At 44.1% G+C, this 23133-nt stretch overlaps 2 protein-coding genes across 2 annotated transcripts in view; both read left to right on the forward strand.

Moving 5' to 3' along the window:
- The window catches only part of LOC118405512 (titin-like), a gene marked incomplete in the record, with an annotated part of 52924 nt that extends 48552 nt beyond the window's left edge, over positions 1-4372 (forward strand). Inside the window, 9 exon segments of the mRNA XM_035805015.1 lie at positions 210-355; positions 715-874; positions 1054-1142; positions 1387-1579; positions 1907-2200; positions 2608-2771; positions 2978-3110; positions 3461-3739; positions 4188-4372. Coding sequence (XP_035660908.1) covers positions 210-355; positions 715-874; positions 1054-1142; positions 1387-1579; positions 1907-2200; positions 2608-2771; positions 2978-3110; positions 3461-3739; positions 4188-4372 — 1643 coding nt within the window.
- A 318-nt stretch (positions 4373-4690) lies between these two features.
- The window catches only part of LOC118405513 (titin-like), a 130426-nt gene continuing 111983 nt past the window's right edge, over positions 4691-23133 (forward strand). The window contains exons 1-35 of the mRNA XM_035805016.1: positions 4691-4835; positions 5208-5367; positions 5664-5806; positions 5943-6108; positions 6415-6535; positions 6973-7119; positions 7753-7906; positions 8243-8397; positions 8716-8863; positions 9177-9310; positions 9703-9874; positions 10258-10408; positions 10769-10840; positions 11155-11291; positions 11610-11745; positions 12227-12393; positions 12673-12856; positions 13225-13340; positions 13655-13829; positions 14946-15076; positions 15548-15692; positions 16061-16184; positions 16532-16719; positions 17038-17162; positions 17751-17910; positions 18305-18447; positions 18857-18981; positions 19386-19548; positions 20013-20187; positions 20441-20565; positions 20925-21076; positions 21450-21600; positions 21850-21981; positions 22335-22508; positions 22841-23016. Of these exons, the coding sequence (XP_035660909.1) occupies positions 4691-4835; positions 5208-5367; positions 5664-5806; positions 5943-6108; positions 6415-6535; positions 6973-7119; positions 7753-7906; positions 8243-8397; positions 8716-8863; positions 9177-9310; positions 9703-9874; positions 10258-10408; positions 10769-10840; positions 11155-11291; positions 11610-11745; positions 12227-12393; positions 12673-12856; positions 13225-13340; positions 13655-13829; positions 14946-15076; positions 15548-15692; positions 16061-16184; positions 16532-16719; positions 17038-17162; positions 17751-17910; positions 18305-18447; positions 18857-18981; positions 19386-19548; positions 20013-20187; positions 20441-20565; positions 20925-21076; positions 21450-21600; positions 21850-21981; positions 22335-22508; positions 22841-23016 (5172 nt within the window). The remainder of the gene's footprint in view (positions 4836-5207; positions 5368-5663; positions 5807-5942; positions 6109-6414; positions 6536-6972; positions 7120-7752; positions 7907-8242; positions 8398-8715; positions 8864-9176; positions 9311-9702; positions 9875-10257; positions 10409-10768; positions 10841-11154; positions 11292-11609; positions 11746-12226; positions 12394-12672; positions 12857-13224; positions 13341-13654; positions 13830-14945; positions 15077-15547; positions 15693-16060; positions 16185-16531; positions 16720-17037; positions 17163-17750; positions 17911-18304; positions 18448-18856; positions 18982-19385; positions 19549-20012; positions 20188-20440; positions 20566-20924; positions 21077-21449; positions 21601-21849; positions 21982-22334; positions 22509-22840; positions 23017-23133) is intronic.

Raw genomic sequence — 23133 nt, forward strand, 5'->3', positions numbered from 1 at the left:
CTTCCTGTGAATAACCATAAGAGTTCTGAATGCAACCTTTTTCTGCCCGTAAATTCTGCCCGGTCCAGTATTTAGTCAAGAACTGTTATCAAGAAGAAACACCAGCATCCATCGCCTGGTACTCTATATTGTCAAATTGACTAGTTGAGTCTATACATTCTTCCTGTGCTTAATTATAAGATTCTAAATGTAATGTTTTTGCCCCTTAGTTCCTCCCGGCCCGCCGCGCCCCGTGGTTGTGGACACGACCCGCTCCTCGGTCACCCTGGAGTGGGAACCCCCTGCGCGGGACGGAGGCAGCCCCATCATCGGCTACTACGTCGAGATGAAGAAGTTCCGCGGCGAAGCCGACTGGGTAAGAACATTCAAGAACTACTCATAAAAAGAAACGTTAGAAGCAAAAGGCAAACTTTAGAACAAAAGTCCCTTATTTCTGATCTTTCTTCTTGAGGCCACGCCGATATGTATTTCCTCGGATTTTGGAATTTTTTTTTTTTTTACACTTCTAGCAAGAGGACATCATGAAAGCAGAAAGCTAACGGGCTGTGATCTGACTCTGACCACACCATGAAATTGTGTTTCAGTACAGACTTCAGACTCTGCCTTTATGTTGACATATGATTTGTTTCTAATCCGAGAATTTCAATTGGTGTAACCTAAGTTCAAACGACATTAACTGCATGTATAACGATTTTCTATCATTTCCGCCCTCAGGAGCGTTGCCATGACACCGAACTGGTGCACCTGCGCGAGCTGGTTGTGCCTGACCTGAACGAGGGTGAGGAGTACTGGTTCCGCGTGTTCGCCGTGAACGAGGTGGGCGAGGGTCCGCCCGGGGACGTGCCCGGCAGGGTCATCGTCAAGGAGAGGATCGGTAAGAAACCTGAAACTGGAAACCGGACATTTTCATTTTCTTCTTAACTTCTGCAGCAGTGCTGTCTTGTATCTACAGTTGGTGCGACACTGAATATTACTAGTAATGATGACATGAATAATGATTTGATGAACATCTATAATTGACGTGTGTCTGACTCTTGACATGTCACCCTGCAGAGGAAGTTGAGATGGATCTGGACGCCGACATCAAGGAAGGCGTGACTGTTAGAGCCGGCAACCCCGTACGGCTCATGGCCTACTTCAAGGTGGGTTAAAGCTATTCATAATACATATTGAGCCCGATTTTGTTTGCATTTTGTGAAGAAAATATTTTCAGTACTTTTTTGTGGCAGGCTTCTAAATCAAAACTGCACCGCGAGCCATGAATCAAATTAAAAGAAAGGCCCAAGAACAATTTTAGTCTGATTGATACAGTCTACTAATTTTTGCTACTAATTCTTATTTGTCTGCGGACGTATCTAACCTATCTCACACCCCTTGTGATCACAGGGCAAACCCGAGCCGAAGTGCTCGTGGAAGCGCGTGGGAACGGAGGCCATGATGCGGGGGTACCCGGAGAACACCAGCATCAGCACCGCGCTGATCATCAAGACTTCCGCTCGCACCGACACCGGCAAGTACGCCCTGACCGTGGAGAACAAGGCGGGAGCCAAGACCATGCAGACTTCTGTAACTGTGCTAGGTACGGAGGACTCTCTTACCTGTGTTGTATCAACACAAGAACTATACTTTTAACGCTCATGGTACCAAGTGTCAGAGATGGGCCACTGTATAACTACGTACCCAACCCAAATGTAATTGCAAAATATCCTGTCAAAAGTATGCAACTGTCGAGGACTGTAGGGAGATTGAAAGAACGTATTGCTACAAACCTTCCATCCTGATTATCCTGAGAAAAAAAATAGTTTTCTGTACAAAATGTTTCAATACATGAAGTAACATACTTTTTTTTTAAATTTATAAAAAAGGCTTTTTGTACAAATGACTGAGACAACCTGCCTCCCCTCAGATGTTCCTGGCCCGGTGCTCAAGCTGCACCCAAGCAACGTGACCAAGAGGACAGTGACCCTGAAGTGGGAGCCGCCAGAGGACGACGGCGGGTCAAGGGTCACCAAGTACCGCATCGAGAAGCGTGACGTCAGCCGTAAGGCGTGGCAGCGCGTGTCGGACACGCGTGACGTCACCATCACCATCATGGACCTGGTGGAGGAGTGTGAGTACATCTTCCAGGTGTGCGCCGAGAACAAGTACGGAGTCGGCGCGCCCTCGGAGACTCAGCCCATCAAGATGACGGAGCCTCTCGGTAAGTCTGCGGACTTTCTCAACTTTAGAACTAATAAGAGCAGATTATTTCCTTTTTTTTAAATTACTGCGTTTGGAAATAGCGAATATGATTACCTGTTATTTATCGAATTCCCATTTAGTAGGCCATTCCTCAACTTTAGATCTAGTAGGAATAAAAGCAAGAAATAGTTATTTTGTCTTTAAATCACTCCATTTTTAAAACGAAAGGAAAACGAATATGATACAATCTATTTCTTTTTATTCTTACCTGTCATTTAATATCGAATTTCCCCTTAGTGGGGCATTTTTCTTTATATTTATATTATTGCTTACCTATCGAACTATTGCTTACCTATCGAACCCTACTTAACATTACTGCAATCAGTATATCTAACACAGTTAACCGTTTGTTGCGATCCCACACAGACCCGCCCGGCCCACCAGAGAACTTGACTGTCACTGACGTCACCAAGAGGTCAGTGGGCATCACCTGGGAGCCGCCCAAACACGACGGTGGGTCAAAGGTCACCCACTACGTCATGGAGATGAAGGCACCTGGCAGCAGCAGCTTTGAGAAGGTCGACTCTAAGGTGAGGTTTTAATCATTAGTCATTACTTTAATCCTAGAACAGGGTTTTACAGATTATTGCCTCTCGGACAAAAAATTTGAAAGACAACAAAAGGTGCGACATAGAACAATTTGATTTTCTGATTACAGTATAGTATGATCTCAAAAGGTTCAATCAGCAATCTATTGCGATGATCTAATTGCCATGCCCCCCTCCCCAATTTCAAGGTCACGCAACTGTTCTACAACTTCCTGGAGCTGTCCGAGGGCGAGGCTTACACCTTCCGCGCCTGCGCAGTTAATGCAGTGGGCCCGGGACCCTACGCCCAGACACCGCCTGTGGAGACCAGGGAGAAACTCAGTAAGTCTCTCGCTATAACAGTTAGTCTAACATTTGAAACTGGACCATCAGGTCTCGATATAGCCCTTCCTCAGTATGATACCCAGCGTGTTGTAAATCCAACGTTCAGAAATGCTGCGTTGCTGTGCCTTGTGGCACTTAAACCCAGCTAGGGAATTGATATTGAAAACTATAGTGGAAGATTACTTTTGGGAGTCTCCGTCAATGTAAAATATCCAAAATTGCCAATGTCAAAATGGATATCAAGTCTACTGTAAAATATGTTCATGAACGACCAGGATCCTTGATACGTAAATGTCATGTTTTTCACCTGACAAGGGTGCTGACACAAGTTGTTCCCTTTCTCCTAGTTCCCCCTGGCATCAGGCTGCAGGAGGAGATGACCGTCCGTGCCGGGGAGACCATCAACATCGTGGCCGGCATCACAGGCAAGCCCGTCCCGGCCATCAGCTGGGAGCGCGGCGGTAAGCCTCTCATGGCCGTGGACCGTGTCAGCGTCGTCAACGACGCATCATCCTCCAACCTGGACATCAAGAAGTGCATGCGCAAGATCGACCAGGGCGTGTACCAGATCACAGCCGCCAACAAGGCCGGCTCGGCCAGCAAGACTGTCAAGGTCACCATTCTGGGTGAGTTATTGTACAATGCAGTAACTGGCACGAGTGTAACAGTAAGTTGTAATGATCTCTGAATAATATATAGTAAATGCTTACGAAACTTTGTTGGATGATTTTCACAACAGTACGATTTTTTATGAACGGATTGGTTTACATTTTAAGACATTTCGGTAACACTTTCAGTTGCAGTATCTTACTGGCAAATGATCAAGTTATCCACAACTCGTCCTACTTGCATAAAAAATACCTTTAGGCTCTTTACAGAATTCTCCTCTCCCTTTGTACTGCGGAGTCCCACAAAAATGGGATCACTTGTAGTTGGGCATGTGTTAGTTACACTGGAATTACAACTGAACGCAGGGAAGTACCGGATAAGATAATGCGAAACCAAGGCAATTGATATTGTGTGTGCAAAGGATTTTTCCCTGTAATGAATGTTTTCTCTCCCCTCCCCTCCCAGACGTTCCTGGCGAGCCTAACGACGTGAAGATCAGCCGCGTGTTCGCGAACGAGATGACAGTGACCTGGAGCAAGCCGTACCAAGATGGCGGCAGCCCCATCACCAATTACGTAGTAGACAGGCGTGACGTACACATGGTCACGTGGACACAGGTCTCAGCCAGCATCGACCCCAAGAAAATGTAAGACTCCACTCGAATTTATGGACTTTCTCTTAAGTACATTGCTGCATGATTTTACATTGTAGAAGAGACAGAGTTGCAAGCCGTAGAGAAACGAACAGACAGCAAAAAAATAAAATCAATGCAAAATAGCTAAAACTAAAGTAACGATAATTCACATTATTTTTAAGCAAAATGATTATTCAAATGAGATTTTTTACTATGAAGATTGAGAAATTATTTGGTCATGTCTTTTTTTCAAAATCGAGACAAAAGCTTAGATGTTTTTGTGAAGAAGAATTATCCTATCAAATGGAATCTGTCAAAGTGAGAAACTAACCCGATGGTGGTGCCTGTTCCTTGCAGGGTGATCGTTGCCCACAAGCTGCTGGAGGGTGTGGAGTACGTCTTCCGCGTTAGGGCAGAGAACAACATCGGAGTCGGCCCGCCAGCCGAGTCCAAGCCTACCCTGGCCAGGAGCCCATATGGTAAGTTTGGCTATAAGTTTCCACTTATATTACCTACTTCATACACTTAAGGTACACAGACAAGTTCAATTTCCTAATGAATTACGACAGAGCTTTGATTGTAACACATATCAGTCCCTACATTTTCAGTATCAGAAAGAAGCTAGAAGTCGAATTCACTTAGTAGGATATGATTCTTGTGTTGGTTGACGTACTTTTTTTGGTTTGTATTTGGTTGTAAATTTAACTCAGTTGGTATCTATGTACAATAAAGGTTTTTGTTCATTAGAAAACGGTCATGCATTTTCTGTAATCATGTTCTGTGATACTTTAATGAACATACCGATTACAGATGAACTAACTAACATGCCTTTATTTCCTCCCCACCCTCAGGACCCCCTGGACCACCAGAGGCACCAGAAATTACGAAGTCCGGCCGGAACTGGCTGAACATCGTCTGGCAGAAGCCGAAGGACGACGGCGGCGCTCCGGTCTCTGGCTACTGGCTGGAGCGCAAGGAGCCCACCGGAGCCAGGTGGATGCAGATCAACAGGTGAGAAATTGTTCGTCTATCTAGTCTAAGTGACATATGATCTTGTGTTGTGAAAGACCACGTACAACTGTCCCATATTGTTCGTTGTTACAGGTTATGTGTTCCTACAAATTTACCCTACCCTTCCTGTTTGCTGTGCTATTAAGGTACCTTGTTTAAAGACATTAAATCGGAACCAGTAAAATGCAGGTATGATGCAGGCTAGCTAATGCTGTAGAACGTCTAGTCTACAATACTGTGGTTTAGTAAATTCCGTGTTCCTAACCAGTTTTGTATTGTGCGTTTTCCCAACACAGACTCGCCATTGAAGACATGCACCATAAGGTGACAGGACTGGTGGAGGGAACACAGTACGAGTTCCGTGTGGCCGCAGAGAACAGGGCTGGGGTTGGCCCACCAAGCTTCCCCAGCGTGCCTAGGGCACCAGCTACACCAATCAGTAAGCCTATATTTACATAACGTTTCTGATTTCATTGTCGGAGTACAATTCTGTTCCAATTTCTTGAAATATTGTCCATCATTTAAACAAGAAAGTAAATCTGATATTCATAGCACTATTTCTTTCCCGTCTACAGGACTGCCAGGCCCACCCACACCCAAGGTTGTGGATGTGACTCGCCGCTCCGTATCCCTCCGCTGGCTGCCTCCTGAGGATGATGGCGGCTCCCGCATCATCGGTTATGTGGTGGAGCGCCGCCAGTTCGACTCCGACATTTGGGATGTCTGCCATACCACGGAGAGGTTCGTTAGAATTATATGTGGCATTAAACGATAGTGTAAAGATTGTAATGTTCAAGAATAATTTAAAGCTCTGCATTTTGCTTACGAATAGCAACAGTGACAAAAATGCAAGCAGACAGGTGTAAAATAGTATTTTGCATAAAGGTCAAATGTTCTAATATCCTTTGCCATGTTTGGAACGTAGATAAGAATAATTCTATTTTTAATCACATTCATCAAGGAATGAACACTGTAGGGAACAAAACACATCAAGTAATTGCTGTGGAATGTGTTCTAACTGATTGCATACTTTGTCCCTTTGCACAGGATTGTGGGACAGGAACTGACGATGGGTGACCTCACCGAAAACACGAAGTACGTCTTCCGGGTCAGCGCCGTGAACCTTGCCGGGCAGGGCGAGAGCGCCGAGACCCCGGGCATCACTCAGGTCAGTGTTGGGTTCTAAAACACTTCTGCGGACATCGCATGATATTCGGGTGCATCTGTGTTGGTAGACGATACTGGGAAGCGATCAAACTAGATACAACCCTAACAGATTACAAAGTTTTGTGCTAGAAGTGGTTGGCAATCTCATCTCTGTGAAGCTGAAGGAGGAAGTGTGGAAGTTGAGTCATACCTGGTTTTCAAGCTTCACGTTGATATTTCTAACCACAGCAGGTTGTAGAAAAGAGCATTCAAATAATTAATGTATAAGAAAAAACATTGAAACAATACAGTAAGTCAGAATGATTGCATTATGGCACAGGTGAGGTACCCGACAAAGATGCCAGGAATTGCCATTGCGGTAAATTCGCACAATGCATGTGACCGTGTCTTATGTCAACATTGAAACAAAACACCAAGTGTGATTATTGTCTAACACAGGTGAGAGACCCGACCGAGATGCCGGACTACGAGCTTGACGCCTCCGTGAAGGAGCTGATGATCGTGAAGGTGGGAACTCCGCTCAGGATCCCCGTTTTCATCAAGGGCAAGCCGAGACCCAGCATGGAGTGGAGCTTCAACGGACAGGTGGGGCAAGAAACACTTAAGATTCATGTCTCTTTTTCTTAAAATGACGTTGTGTCTTAAGTCACTGTTTTCCAGGTAAGGCAAGAAATACTTAATATTTATGTCTCCTTTCTTAAAATCATGTCGTGTTTAAAGTAACTGTCTTCCAGGTAGGGCAAGAAACACTTAAGATTCCTGTCTCTTTTTCTTAAAATCACGTTGTGTCTTAAGTCACTGTTTTCCAGGTAAGGCAAGAAATACCTAATATTTATGTCTCCTTTCTTAAAATCATGTAGTGTTTAAAGTAACTGTCTTTCAGGTAGGGTAAGAAATACTTAAGATTCATGTCTCTTTTTCTTAAAATCACAAATGTTCTTGATGCAATTACGTATCTGTATTGAAAGAACACAGGACCTACGGCTATTTTTGGGTGGTGGAAACTTTAAGGTAGCCAGTCGTAAAGATTATGATTTAGCACATTACAGTTGGCCAAGTACATGGGAAGAGTTATTTGTAGCCTTTCCTAGCTTACAATAATATAGAGGCCTTAAAAATAGGTCTTCTACTGTATTTTGGAGACTCTTAATAAATAAGTAAATAGATAAGTACATAATCTGTTCCGTGAGTTTTAACCATTTTTCTTCTTTCTCCCAGGTTCTTGTTAACGACCGCATGAAGACAGAAAACACGGAGATTTCCCACACTCTGGTGATCTCCCCGTGTGAGAAGAAGGACGCAGGACGCTACACACTGCACCTGGAGAACCCTCTGGGTGACGTCAGCGTCAACATCAGGGTCAAGGTCGTTGGTAAGTCACTTTCACTTATAGAGGATTCAAACTTTTACTGTGACCATAAAACTTGTGATCAAAAATACTTAGCTCACGAAAAGAAGCGAATTGATAGATCTATGCAATCTATTATTTGGACGTCAGACTTAAAGCAGTAGAAACTTCCTCCCCTCCCCCCGAAATCAAATCCTTGAGAAAACTAATTAACTTACAGTATTGATCCTGAAGAAGGTGCCAGTGGTCGTTGAAAATTTGATTCGCGCATACCTTTGTGTTGGAAGAAAGTTTAGCATTGTACTATAACTTACAGTGTGTCTAGAATCATTTTAAAAACGAGTTTTTGTCTCCCCCCAGGTCCACCCGGCCCGCCGACCACACCGTTTAAGGTTGGCCGTGTTCTGGAGAACGCTGTGCCGCTCAGTTGGGGCATGCCTGACGATAACGGCGGTAGCGAGATCTCCAACTACATCGTGGAGAAACGCATCGTCGGACAGAAGGGCTGGTACAAGGTGGGCGGATTTTCCTTATAGGCAACTAGATTCTGTGAGAACTTTATCAAGAAAACGTCAACTTTCGCTTCTGTAAGAACTTTATCCAGAAAAGGTAAACTTTCACTGCTTTCTACTGAGGAAAGTGATAAGTTTAAAGTAGATCTCCAATTACCAATTATCATTGAAATGAGCATCATGGGGCAGAAGTGTTGGACTTTGAGCCCGCTTTTGTAAATTGTTGCAAAATAGTAAGATGATTTAGTTTTTGGCGGGACTCTATGATTAAATTGGGCTATTTTTTCACACGTCTACAAATATTTTTTCCCTCCCCATCAGGTGAGCTCCAACGTAGCCCGACAGAACATCGTTGTGTCGCGGCTGGAGAAGGACTATCAGTACCTGTTCCGCGTCGCCGCCGAGAACCAGTACGGCATTGGCCCCTTCATCGAGACGGACGGGCCCGTCACCGCATCCGACCCGATCGGTGAGTCACGGCTCGTCACTCATGGCAAATTTGTCAATTTTTTTACGAAATGAAAATATAAAGCATTAAATCATTTGGGTAAAAGGATTTGTTTTTTCTGAAGACTGCAATATCGTATTTTACAAAGTCAATCAACTATAATCACTAAAAAGCAGAAGTATTGGAGACTCATTTACCATCAAAAACGTATCCAAACATACAAAAAGTATCACATTTTCTCTCCATATATGAATAGTCTGGCTATCCAGCAGATTTTTCAGATATATTATTCACATTACCAAGTCTGACTTAATTTTTGTTTTTCATTCCCCAGTTCCACCGGACATGCCCGAGCACCTGGACATCACCCGGGTGACCAGGAAGACGGTGGAGCTGGTCTGGAAGCGGCCCAAGTATGACGGCGGCTCGCCAATCACAGGATACATCGTGGAGAGCCGCAACCTCAAAGTAATTACACAAATCTACCGTCTACACAAAACAAAATAGTAATCATATATAGGAACAAAACTTTGTTATAACAGCGTCAGCGTCAGCATCGAGCATAAATATGGAAGGTCTTTGAATTCACAACATCTGGATTGTAGCGCGCCTTGGTTTACTGTTTTGATTTACTATTTGAGAGACACCACATGCATCTTGAAATTCTGTGTGTATTTTTATTGGCCAAAATATGGTGATAGGTTGTGATGATTATGAAGTTCATAGGCATATACGTTAGAGCAGCAATACGAAAACCTGCAAATGCCAATGACATTGTCAAGAATACAAGAATACGTAAAACGCAAACAAAGCTATGTATAACGTTATGAGATGGTAACCGATCCGTTATGAACCCCCAGGATGACATTGACGACTGGAACTTGTGTAACGACTACCAACTAAAGGACCTGGGCTTCATCGTCACGGGCCTGATCGAGAACGACAAGTACGAGTTCAAGGTCGCCGCCCAGAACAAGGTCGGCACCGGCAAGTACAACAACACCCGCGCAGTCCAGGTCAAGGACGAGATCGGTACGTTTTTACAGTCTACTTCAATCGTCTCCATTCCAACATGTGGAACAATAAGAGGGCTTGAACTTAGAAGTTACATGTGTATATTGTGTTGGCAACAGTCCTTGGCATCCCGAAAATTTGTTACAGAAGATACAGCATTTCTCTGGCTTGACAAAGTAAATGCAATTTTAACAGCGTCTGATTGCAAAGAAACAATATTCTGGAGAACAATATACCTTTTTACTAGTCTTCTTTCATGCATTCATTTACTTATTTATTTATGATGTAGTTTTAGCCAGGTACGAGAAGCTTAGTGACTTTGCACTGCTTCACATGAAAATACATACCACAATGCAATCAAGAGAAAATAAACGAAAAATAATTTAAATGTTTCCTCCCAGAACAACCCGACTGTAACATCGACCTCCGCCTGGGTGACAACATCACCGTGAAGGAGGGAACCACCATCGACATCGGCGCCCGCATCAAGGGCAAGCCGGACCTCGAGGTCACCTGGACGGCGGACGAGAACGCCTTGACTGACAGCGGAAGGTGGGAACCTTAGTCTCTTCTTCCAGATCTACTAACTGGGTACTACTAAAGGCACTTTGGAGCAAGTTCTCTGTAATGATAGTATTAGTCAAAGAAGGAGACACTTCTGAATAATTCACAGTAGCAATGGCGCTCGCAAACTAACACTAAAAAGCTGTTAACCCTTTGCTTATTTTCTGTTGTTTTCTTGGTGCCGTCACATAATAGCTGCATCATCACATGGACATATACTGTGCATGTAGGCTACATGTACAGTATATGTCCGTGTGAACAGTACCCATGTAAAGCTTCGGTGGCTTAATGCTTTGCTGTAACTGGCTTTGCTTGTTGCTTTACGCTTCGTGCTTTTGTTGCTCTTAGCACTCCGCGGTCTTCCCGTGCTTCTACGCCCGCAGTCGGCATGAGTGCCAGAGTGCTGGAGGCCAGCGACAGGTAAGATATAAGCCATAACATCGCAGCTTGCAACGATTCATGTATCAATCAGAATATCTAGTGTTTGTGTATTATAAGAATTTATTTTTAACCTATATAGACATTCAGATAGACAACTATGTACATGTGCATTTACTAAAGCTGGAGTGCAGTCAAAAAGAGAAAACATAGAACCAGTGATGTGTGTTTGAGGGATCATTATTTTCATGCAAGGAGACACAGGGAGCAATCTTAAAATTCAATGTCTTTCCCCTTAGGGTTATCATGTCGGTTGATCGAGGGAGAAATCTTAAAGTTCAATGTTTTCCCCATAGGGTCATCATGTCGGTTGACGCGCCCCGTGCGCGTCTTGAAGTGATGAACGCGCGACGCTCTGACCGCGGGAAGTACGCCATCACGGTGTCCAACAAGGCCGGCAAGAAGTCCAGCTCTATCAACGTTAACGTGCTGGGTAAGGGGCGATCCTATTTATTTATAATTATTTGAAGAATCTCCATTGTTGACTACGGAGTATAATCCCTTGTACTGTGCTATTCTTCCTGGAGTCATTACAAACAGGTACAACTCCACTCTTATGCTCATTTAAGTCGTAAAACTTTGAACCATGAGAGTGGGCATCGGAGATCAGAAAGTCGTGAAAACTATCACATCAAAGTGGGGTTACATAGCAGAAACAGTGCTTAAAATAGACTTATATTTTCCTGGACATTTTCTCGACTGTGGAAAGTTTAATACCGAACGTCTTACCCTTTCTTATCATAATCCACAGCCAAGCCCGGACCGCCTACGAAGCTGAACATTGATGAGATCACCAACAGCTACGCCATCCTGAACTGGGAACCCCCGGAGGATGATGGAGGGAGCCCTGTTCTGAACTACGTCGTCTTGAAGAAGGACACGGCCAGGTAACCTTTCTCTTAGATCTTCAAGGAGTGTAGGGGTAATTCCTTTGCAAGAAAACTTTACCTTATTCCAAGGCTTTACAATAAGACAAACCAGATCTGTAAGAAATCCGCCCCAAAGATGTATGTTTCTTGCAAACAACAACGAAACCAAATTCTATGGTCAAAAACACAACATGGATACATATTTCAGCACCAAGGACAGAGCAATTTTCCATCGTGAATTCCTTGAGAAAATCTTGATTTTAAGTGTCTTATTTCTTATTCCTTTGCCATTACTCTTTTGACACTACCCAAAGTTGTCTAAGAAACCAACCAGGACGGGGCAATCTTCCATCGTTGTTTCCTGGGAAAAAATCTAAATCTTCAGTTTCTTATTTTGTATTCCATTGTCATTACCTTGTGCGTTTGATGATATCTGCTTCATCTAAAGAAATCATTACTCCCTTGACCCTTTCTAAAAATGAACCCTCCTCCCCTGCAGGAACGTCTGGGCACCCGTTGCCGAGGCGTACCCCGTGGCCAAACAGACGATCCACATTCCGAACCTGCTGGAGGGCAGCGAGTATGTCTTCCGCGTCCAGGCGGAGAACCAGATCGGCATCGGCCTGCCTAACGACAGCATGCCGATCGTCGCGAGGTGGCGCTACCGTACGTACACAACACGATTGTTCTGACTTACTGTTGTCACTGTTTTCTACGTGTTTTGACTGAGCATACATTACCATCGTAGTATTCAAATAGTAGACAGAAAATATTAAAATTTCAGTAAATTCTGTTTGCACTATGGCCTCACAACTCATCATATGTAACTTTTTTTATAGCTAAGCTTATTTGAAGTTGTCGGTGTGTGATACATTTCCAAGAAACGTTGGTGTGTCTGTATTGTATTGTATTGTTTCTTCAATGTTTATCCATTTTTTGTCTCAGGTGTGCCTGACGCACCGGACGCGCCGTCCATCTCCGACATCCGTCGCAACGCCATGACGGCCACCTGGCGCGAGCCCTTCAACGGAGGGTCAAAGGTCACAGGTTACTACCTGGAGAAGAAGGAGAAGGACGCCTCCCGTTGGCTGCCGGTCAACCAGGAGCCGATCCCATCCAAAACCCACAGGTGGGGAAGGGAATTCGGCTTGTTCTGATAAGCCTATTAGAATGCCCCGTAAGGAATAGCAGGGAAGGACGTAGATGCTGCACAAGAAGTAAAAGGGTGGGATGTGAATTACACAAGTGGGAATACTATTCTTCTAAAACAATCTTGCAGTTTTTATGAGTTGAGATGTTGATATCTAGTTAGTAGATAGCTAGTAAATGCTTAAACTTTGGCCGAATTTGGAGGTAGTCATACTTAAAATAAACACAACTACAACATGTATAGACTAGAGTTGCATACACGTGAAGATCGTGATCCAAACGTTATAACACTACAGCTGCATACAAGTGAAGATTGTGATCCTAACGCTACAATATTTCTCTGCCCAGGATTACTGGCCTGCTGGAGGGAATGGACTACGTGTTCCGTGTGAAGGCCGAGAACCGCGCCGGTGTCGGCCCGCCCGGACCCCCGTCCCGCCCGCAGAAGGCTGAGGACCCCATCGGTGAGTAGGGCAGCGAAACGATCTCTTCGGATGCAAATATATGATAATAAGAAATTATCTTATACCAGTATTAATACTTAGTTTCAAAAGTTCTGGACAACGACGAGTTTTTTCCCTTAAACAATTGCAGAATTATTTGTAGGTACATCCCTTACTTTTTGGCATGATCTGTACGTCACCACCACTTCTGCAACGCAGTTTGAAAAAAAAAGTTGAAGGCTTCTAAGTCTTTTGATTTGATCAATAGTTCAGGCTTCAATTTGTACTTAAATAGGATTGTTTCTTACACGTTTTTACAATTGTCCCAATCTCAGACCCTCCCGGTCCTGTTGTTGACCCCGAGTGTTACGAGGTCACCCGCTCCAGCGCTTCCATCCACTGGAAGAAGCCGGAAACGGACGGCGGCAGCAGGATTCTGGGATACATCGTGGAGAAACGCAAGGCGGACAGCGACCTCTGGACGTCTTGCCATGACACTGAGATGCACAGGTGAGGCTTAGAATGAGAACTTGGACCTGTACATACTTCGTACTCAGTAACCCCACACAAACACTGAGCCTGGGAATACTGACAATTGTTTCAATCAGTGTGCTCTGTGTCTTTGTGAAGAACAAGAACGGCACTGAGCTGCAATACCATTTCAAACTCTTATATTCTTCCATTCTTCAATAAAGATTAGATTCTTCAATTGATTAATTGATTGATTGCAAATAACTGCGCAGAGTACAAAATGTAATTTGCATGTCTAGCTGCCCAAGCTGCCAGCATCAGCCTGCCAGTGGCTGTTGTCTCTGGCCGGTACACCGTCGGTAGCGAGAGAACAGCAGGGTTTCCCATGCCAACAGGGGCCCCAGTGGTTCCCTGTGTTCTTGGGGAAACAACAGTTAATACAAACATTAACGAAATGCAGAAAGAAAAAAAATAATCGAAACCTGATCTACCTTGATGATGTTGTTAACCTTCACGGCCGCAATGTACAGAAATGTGTGGCCCTATGAGTAGATAGAACGTTTAATCTCGCACGGTATATCTAACCTTGATTCTTAAATGACGTTGTAAAGTAAAAAGTAGTTATGTCAAGTTTTAGTTATGTTCAAGTTGTGAAAATGCCTGTTTCATGAAATTACGGAGTTAGATAATCCATCACCAAATAAACAATGGCTCTTCAGCATGATGAGACAATTTCGTTATAAAGAAAACAATGGTGTGAGTGTGGAAGCTGCATTTTCAACCTCCTCCCAGCGCCCCCTGTCTGGTGAGGATACCATTGCAGCAACAGCAAACCCGTTTCTGTCGCCTTCAGTGTGCAGCCTTGCACTCTGTCTCCAAATAGAAACCATACTGCCTGATAAATGCAGCTGCATCATCCAAACATGATTAGAAAACTGATGGTGAAAGTTTCTTTTAAAGTCCTTGACCTGCCATGCTGGTGCTATTAGAAGTACATAAGAATACATGAAGAAAATATAGTGAGATTTCTATGTAACTGATGTGATAAATAAATGTCTTTGGGTATATTCGTAATGAAACACAGAAGAGGTTGAGTCATAGCAAGAAAAGATAACCGGAAGTGGCTGAGTCTTAACCCGGAAGTGGTTGTTTCAGGTCCCTGGACCTGGTTGTGCCGAGCCTGCTGACTGGCCAGAAGTACGTGTTCCGCGTCTGCGCAGTGAACCGTGCCGGACGTGGTCCATGGGAGGCTGTGCCCGGGACCATCCTCATCAAGGAGAGGGAAGGTACGTCATCCCATCTAAACTCTCTCCTCATTGGTCAGAAAATACACAAGAAGAACGTGATATCCAATCCCCTGTCTTGTTACACTTGTGTCGTTTACAACCTGGAAACAGAGCTACATGACATTTTGTACGATAGGGCTGGGAACCCTTATATAGTCCTTATACTGGTCCAATTATCAGATGGACCGTGAATGAATGATAGGTCTAGAGAACACACTTTCGCACCAAGTGCTGTGTATTGTTATTGAGCTCTCAGACATGTTCTCTGTACTAAACAATTTAGAACCCCATCAGACCTATTAGTTGAATCAATCTGTGGAATCGCCCTTACACAGGTCAAAATTTCCTTCAAAATATCAGATGTACTATGTACTAATAATAGTTTTAGAGAGTACACTTTCACACATGTCCCTGTGCAGTGTATTGTTATTTAGTAGTTCTCACACATGTTCTTTGTCCTTAACCATTTAGAGCCCCTTGTGCTGAACCTGGACGCCACCTTCAAGGAGCTGTATGTGCTCCGTGCCGGAACTGTCCTCAGGATTCCCGTCCACATCGGCGGCCGCCCTGAGCCCAAGATCGAGTGGCTCAAGGAAGGCCAGAAGACGCATGGAAGGTTCGTTGTCACCGCTTTTAGAGACTTCCCGTAGTTAAATTGAAATATGGAAATATTGCAAGTGTGCTGTTCAAAATATAAAACAAATAAAAAACGTGTGACAAGAACGAAAAGGTACAAAGTTGCATCGTATAGGTGGCATAATTTTGCTTTATCTAGCTCAATTTCCTGCTTGGAGCTATCAAAAATGTAGTCAAATGCAAGCTTAGTCGTATTCATCATCATCTAAAATCTACCTTACTCTTATGAGTTTAAGTTAAGTTTATTTGCGCCTTTATCTAAATAAATAGTACTCCATTCGGCTGTCAGGGCCGCTTTTGAAGTAATTCATCATCAACTTAATGAAACATTTTTGACCTTTGATACAGGACTCTGATTGAGAACACCGCCATCAGCACCACCCTGCTGATCAAGAACGTGTACAAGAGCGACGCTGGCGAGTACATGTGTCGCATCTCCAACGCCAGCGGCAAAAAGGAGTGCCGCGTACAGGTACGGGCGTGCTTGAAAGTTTGGGGGGTTCAAATCCAGGCTGCTGTCGATCATATAGCTTGCATGCGTCTGGAAATTCGGCTTAACTTGACTGCGGTACTGTTCAAGTGTTTTCCCTGCTCCAAACAGCAAAATAAGCTTAAGATACACAATGGAGTACGCTAAACTTGATTGGTGTACATTCTTTTTGTCACAACTAATGGATTTAGAATCATTGTAGGTCTGCAGTAAGCTAAACGCGACTGATGAGGTGCATCTTTCTTGTTAGAACTAGTGAATTTAGAATCATTCTAGTGCTATATTAGGTAAAACTTACTTGACGTACATTTCCACCTTTCCTGTGGCAGGTGCGTGTGGTAGACAAGCCCAGCGTGCCGCTGAACCTGCACAGCAAGCCTGAGGAGATCACCTCGGACATGATCCCGCTGTACTGGGACCCGCCGGAGGATGACGGCGGGGCGAAGATCACGCACTACATCGTGGAGAAGCGTGAGGCGAAACGTGCTGCCTGGGCATCCGTGTGCAACACTGTTAGGTACGGGTCATTGTAGCAACATTGTGGCAAAATTTTAGCAACGCTGTTAGGTACGAATCTTTATAGCAACATTGTGTCAACAAGTGTCAACATTGTGTCAACATGTTAAAGAATTTCTCGGTGCAACATAGTGACACAATTTAGCAACGCTGCTAAGGACGGAATCATTGGAATCAGTCTGGAAAAGATTATCAATTTACGCTTACAGAATTATTAAAAAAATGAATATTTTAGCAAACATTGAGCTTTAGATTTGGTCAATATTCATATTCGAAGATCACTAGATATTGATTGTCATGTTACACATTTCCTTCATAGAACGACCTGCATTGCACCGGAACTTGTGGAGAAAATGGTCTACGAGTTCCGTGTACGTGCAGTCAACGAGATCGGCGAGGGCGAGAATGCGCTGAGTGGCAAGATTCGTTGCCAACCACCGCTCTGTAAGTATTGCACAAAGCTCCTCCTTGAGACAAAGTATCTGCACTGTCACATAGACTTCTAGACCTTGTCATAATTTCCATCTTTAGATTAGGGTAGAACATTTAGCTGTTGTCCACTGTTCATTTGTCAGAATTTTTGGAAAATTTTCCCGGTACAATGAACCTGTAAAACTGTACATGGCATATTTCTTCTCTGTCACGACCAGTGAAAGAGTAGCTCTTCAGCGACCTAAAACTGTATCGAGATCACTTTCCCTTTTTTAAAAGTTAGTTAGTTAAAGTCCTTCCCGCGCCTGATGGCGCATAAGGCGGCGCCCATCTCCGATTCAGTAGCCCTTGGGCCACACAACGCAATTACTACAGCAGGGGGCTAGTCCACTGGTAGTGGTGTGTGTTCAACTTTCATACTCTGTCCCGAGTGCTGAGTGCTAAGCAGAGAAAGAAGCATGTACCATTTTTAAAGTCTTTGGTATGACTCGGCCGGGGATCGAACGACCTACCGAATGCAAGGCGAACACTCTACCCACTAGGCCATTGCATCGGTCTTTTTTTACAAATCTGATGAAAAATGTCTGGTTTCCCCCTTAGCTCCCCCTGGCCCCCCACTCATGCTGGATGTCGAGGACACCACGAAGGACAGTATCCTGCTGGACTGGGACCCGCCCCGCGAGGACGGCGGCAGCAAGGTTCTGGGCTACTTTGTCGAGATGAAGGGACCAGAGGACACCGACTGGCGCAAAGTCAACATGTGAGTAGTCTTCTCTGGTTTTAGACCTGTTTCTGGTTCCTTGATGAGGGAGGCCCTTTTACTACACCATATACTGGACTAAGCATATACACATCAATATATAGAAAGCAAGAAATTCCGGGGTAGCTTTATAAGTGTCTCGTACTGTTTTTTGGAGGAGGCACTTAATATACAACTACATTAGATAGTAGACAAAACGTAGACACCAGTTATTGATTTATTCAAAACAACAAATCTCAACCTCATTCAAACCTGTCTCTATGACTACCATACTTGGAAATTTTTGCAATGGAAACTGGTTAAAGCACAATATATTGCACAATTAGTATTAAACATAGATCCATGAAAGTCATCACCTTTTTGCTTACATCAGACGTTCCTCCTACACTTTCAGGGAGTCCTTCACGTCAAGCCGTTGGCTGGTGAAGAACCTGAAGGATGACGTTGACTACGACTTCCAGGTGAAGGCGACAAACGCCATCGGCGTGGGCCCGCCCAGCGAGCCCATCACTGGCGCAAGGTGCTTCGAACTGCCGAGTAAGTGCTAAAGTCCGACCCGGACTGCTGTTAGCCTTCAGTGTGTGTGCATCAAATGTGTATAGGCAACAGGAAGAAGGTTGTGGTATCAGTACAAGTACTATAAGCCTCCAAAGTTCATTGTGCTTCAGTGTCTTCATGGTTTCAGACATTGCCCCATTGTTCTGACACGCTTTTATAATACAGTATTTCACCATCTAAAGTCTTGATATCTCTGCATGTTACTTAAGCAGTTCTCCAGTTTTTGTCAGATTTTATCTTTGAAAATGATTATTACATTAAGTCGTTTCATAATTTACATGATAAGAATTTTGTACGATTACGGTAGTGCTACCTACATGCCTGACTGAATTCCAAAGTAAAATCACCTGAGGATGTAGTTATAATCTTCACTTCTCTTCCCCCACAGGTGCGCCCGCCATTGACCTGGCCATCTCCATGCGTGACCTGGTGGTCGTGAAGGCCGGAACCCACATCAAACTGCACGCCCGCATCGAGGGCTACCCCTACCCCACCGCACAGTGGCTGTTTAAGGTACACACTTTGAGATACATGTATTTTCAAAATTACAGAGATTTTTTGTGAAACCCTCTTGAAATTTTTCAAAGCACTTTGAGATCCTTTCCCAAGCAACTTGACGTCTTTTCCAAGGACTTCATACCATTTCAAAACATCTTAAGATCTTTGCAAATAATGTTGACATCCTTTCAAACTACCTTGAGAATTAATAAAAAATATCGAGATTTAAAAAATATATAACTTTATTGAGTTGCATGAAGTGTACAGTATGTGTACACTAATGGGGATCCAATGACATAGGAAATTACTGTTCCTGCTTTTAGTGCAAGTCGTTCAACTAGTAACGGGCCAAAGGAAAGTGTTGTTGAGCGTTTACTATGAGGACCTCTAAAACAAACATTTACCTTTTCCATATTCAGGGCGAGCCCCTGGAGGCGGGAGATCGCTACTCCATGAAGACCACGAAGAACTCCGCAGAGCTGCTGGTGAAGCCGAGTCTGCGCAGCGACACCGGGCGGTACCACCTGGTAGTGAAGAACCTGGCGGGAACCCGCAAGGCGCCCATCAACGTCAAGGTTCTCGGTGAGTGTCTCTCGTTCGCTCTGTTGCTGCTTGCTTTGAAACCCGATGGCCTGAAGATACCGTTTGATTGTTGAAGCGTCGTCCAGAATACAAAGCGTATCAAATTAAGACAACAAAAATCTAGGCAGAAAAGGCTTCGAAATTCAGAAAAGTCAATATTGGAAAATAATATGTCTGATTTCTTGTATTGTTTATCCTTGACAGTGGCATTCTCCATTTGAATGTCACCGATGGTAACAATGATAGCAAAGAAAAGTACAACAGCTTGGCTTTTCTGACATTGGTCTCACCTGTATCCTTACCTGTGTTCTCACCACTCTCGAGCTCCATCTATATTCTCACTTTCATCTTTACCTGTATTCTCACCCCTTCTCATCTGTACTCTGACCTGTATCCTCACCTGTCCTCACATGTATCCTCACCTGTATTCTCACCTATATTCTCACCTGTCCGTCTCCCCCCAGACCGCCCCGGCCCGCCAAAGGCCCCGGTACAGTTTGAGGACATCCACCAGGACCAGGTGACGCTCAGGTGGAACGTACCTGCCGACGACGGCGGCACGGAAGTCACCAACTACATCGTGGAGCGCCGCGAGGCCGCCAAGACCTTCTGGACAACCGTGAACTCGAACCTGTCCAGGTGCGAAAAATAATTACGAATCTTTTCACCTAACAAAATATACATAGCATGAGAAAGTTACTTCTATGTAATTTTTATACATTGAAAATTAATGCAACCTTTATCTAATGTGATGATACAGTTTAGTTAAGACGATTGAATGTCTAGCAATAAGTACCCATCTAACGAAAAGTTTGTTGCGGATAAATACATTTCTATTAAAGGAAATACTGTAGCTTGAAAATCCATTACAATATGCTTACTCTTTTCTTAGGACGAGGATCATGGTACCGAAGCTTATTGAGGGAACGCCTTACGTGTTCCGCATCAAGGCTGAGAACAAGATGGGCATCAGCGATCCGCTCGACTCCGAGCCGGTCACACCAAAGAGCCCATACGGTAAGTCTGTGCTGTACTTGACAACAATTGTGAACAATCGGACTTGTGGTTTGCATTAACCGTTTTATTTGCACTTTCTAAGAAAACTTAATAAGACGGAAACCCATTTTTATCCTAAAAACTAGTCCATGTTTTGCTTGTAAACAAATGGAAATGTAGTTTGTATTAACTCCGTTCTTGTGCACTTTCCAAGAATATCTAATATTATGGAAAACCAATATTCTAATTGTTGAATATAGTGTCCTCACACAAAGATATTTAAATTCTTGAACAACACCCGATTACTACTTTTGGGTCTTGTAAACCTTCCAATTGTATAGTGTATTCTCAAAATAATTTTTTCTCTCCGCACCTTCCAGACCTGCCCGGCCCTCCACAGGAGCTACGCATCATTAACGTGCAGAGCGACTCCATGAGCCTGACCTGGCTGGAGCCGGACTATGACGGCGGCTCGCCCGTCCAGGGATACTTCCTGGAGAAACGGGACAAGATCAGCAAGAGGTGGCTCAAGGTGGGTCCAGCTCCTCCAAGACTATTTTATAATACTTAAACGGTTGTTCGTGAATGCCAATGTGCAGATGTTGGCACACATTTAGACAGATTGGCCAAATATGCTCGGTATGGGCATCACTCCACCGTATGTGAAAGTTGTGGAAAGTGCCTTTCCCCAGAGCACAACGAGCTACACTAACCCAAAAGATTCTTTTGGATGCAAAATTATAAAAGCGTTTATAATAAGTTTTTAAAAAGTACAAATACTAGTACAGTTTCTTTCTGTAGAAATTGCTAAGCTCTATCAAGCCTTCTCGTGTGCGTCTCTCAAGACTCCTTGACTGTATTTGAAAGAACAGTTTTAAAGTTGCGTATCTCCATGTACGTTTCAGATCGAGAAAGACATGCTCACAACGACGACCTACAAGGTGGGAGGCCTGATCGAAGGCTTCTCATACGAATTCCGCGTCAGCGCCAAGAACGTTGTCGGCACCGGACCTCCGTCTGAGCCGACCTTCCCGGCCGTGGCAAGGCCACCACTCGGTGGGTGCAGCTCTAGTGCTTTTCTACTCTTCAATTTCTATATCAATACACAAAACAAATAAAGAAATCCAAATCCTATCTGCTATGTCTCTACAAAGCCTATACTGTCTTAGGATAAAATGTTTGAGAAATTGTTTTTGTTGTAAGAGTATTGTCCGTATATTGATTAAGCGAGTCACAGCCTTAACATACAAAGCCTTTTCCTAGTGTCATTTGTTAACCCCATGTTCATCCCCTATGTCCGTCCAGACCCCCCGGACCCCCCATTGGAGCCCCACGTGGTTGACCAGACCCGCTCTACCGTGGATCTGGAGTGGGACGAGCCCGTGTATGACGGCAGTCTGCCCATCGAGGGCTACCTGGTGGAGCACAGACTCAAAGGTGGGAAATTTTTACATTAGCTAGTTTAAGGTTACCCATAACCTCTAAGAGAAACATAATTTTTACCTTTAAGAAAAATGATTTGGTGATCAGAAGGCGTTAAAATCACCAATGGGTTGTTATGAAGAATGCTTGGAGAAAATTGTTGAAAAGTGAATAATAGAGACTTACTGAAATAAGAGTTAGGATATGGAATAAATGATGTTATTGATGACGGTACATTGCCAGCATGCATCGGTTTTAGGTTGCTCTCTTTGTGTTCTGTCCAGATTTTTTAACCTGTAGTGTCTACATAAATATTGATATTTTCCAAGATCTATATTTGATCCTTATTATCCCCATCTCCCCATCAGGTGTGGAGACCTGGACCAAGTCGCACGACACCAGCATGGTGGCGAACATGTACTACACCGTCGCTGGGCTGGAGGAGGGACGCGAGTACCAGTTCCGCGTCTTCGCCATCAACGGCGCCGGCAAGAGCAAGCCTGCCGAGGTGCCTGGCTTCACCGTGGTTAGAGACATTACAAGTAAGTACATATTCCGTCTTCATGTTTATATTTTCCTCCACTTTTTTGCTTCCATTTAATCGTTACAGGAGACGCAATTTGTCAGTACAACTCTTAGTTTTAGCTAGTTTAGTAACGAAAAGATAAAGTCAAACCAACACTGGGAAACTACCTTTGCAAAAGGACTACCAGATTATTAATATTAATTGTCACTGTCTGGAGGTGCTCATGTCCATGTCTATAGTGACTATCTTTTTTGCTTTTACCATGTTCGCGTCTTTAAAGTGATCACTATAAACATGTTTACTGTAGTTAATTATGTAAAATTTATAACACTCACCTTCCACCGACAGTTTACCCTGAGATCGAGCTGGACGCCTCCTGTAAGGACACCGTGTACGCACGCGCCAACCAGAACGTCCGGATGCCGGTCTACATCAAGGGCCGACCCGATCCCAAGATCATGTGGTCCAAGGAGGGCAAGGACCTGCCTGGACACATCACCATCGAGAAACTCGCTATCGGAGAGGTACGGTTTTCCTACTGCTGATGCTAAATCAATATCCAAGCAGATCTTGCGTGGCCAATTTACTCCTCTGCCAGCTAAACTCCTTCCCTAGCTTATGATACTGTCTTATGCCACGCA

This window comes from Branchiostoma floridae, chromosome 18 (assembly GCF_000003815.2).
Source record: "Branchiostoma floridae strain S238N-H82 chromosome 18, Bfl_VNyyK, whole genome shotgun sequence".
Lineage (NCBI taxonomy): Eukaryota > Metazoa > Chordata > Leptocardii > Amphioxiformes > Branchiostomatidae > Branchiostoma > Branchiostoma floridae.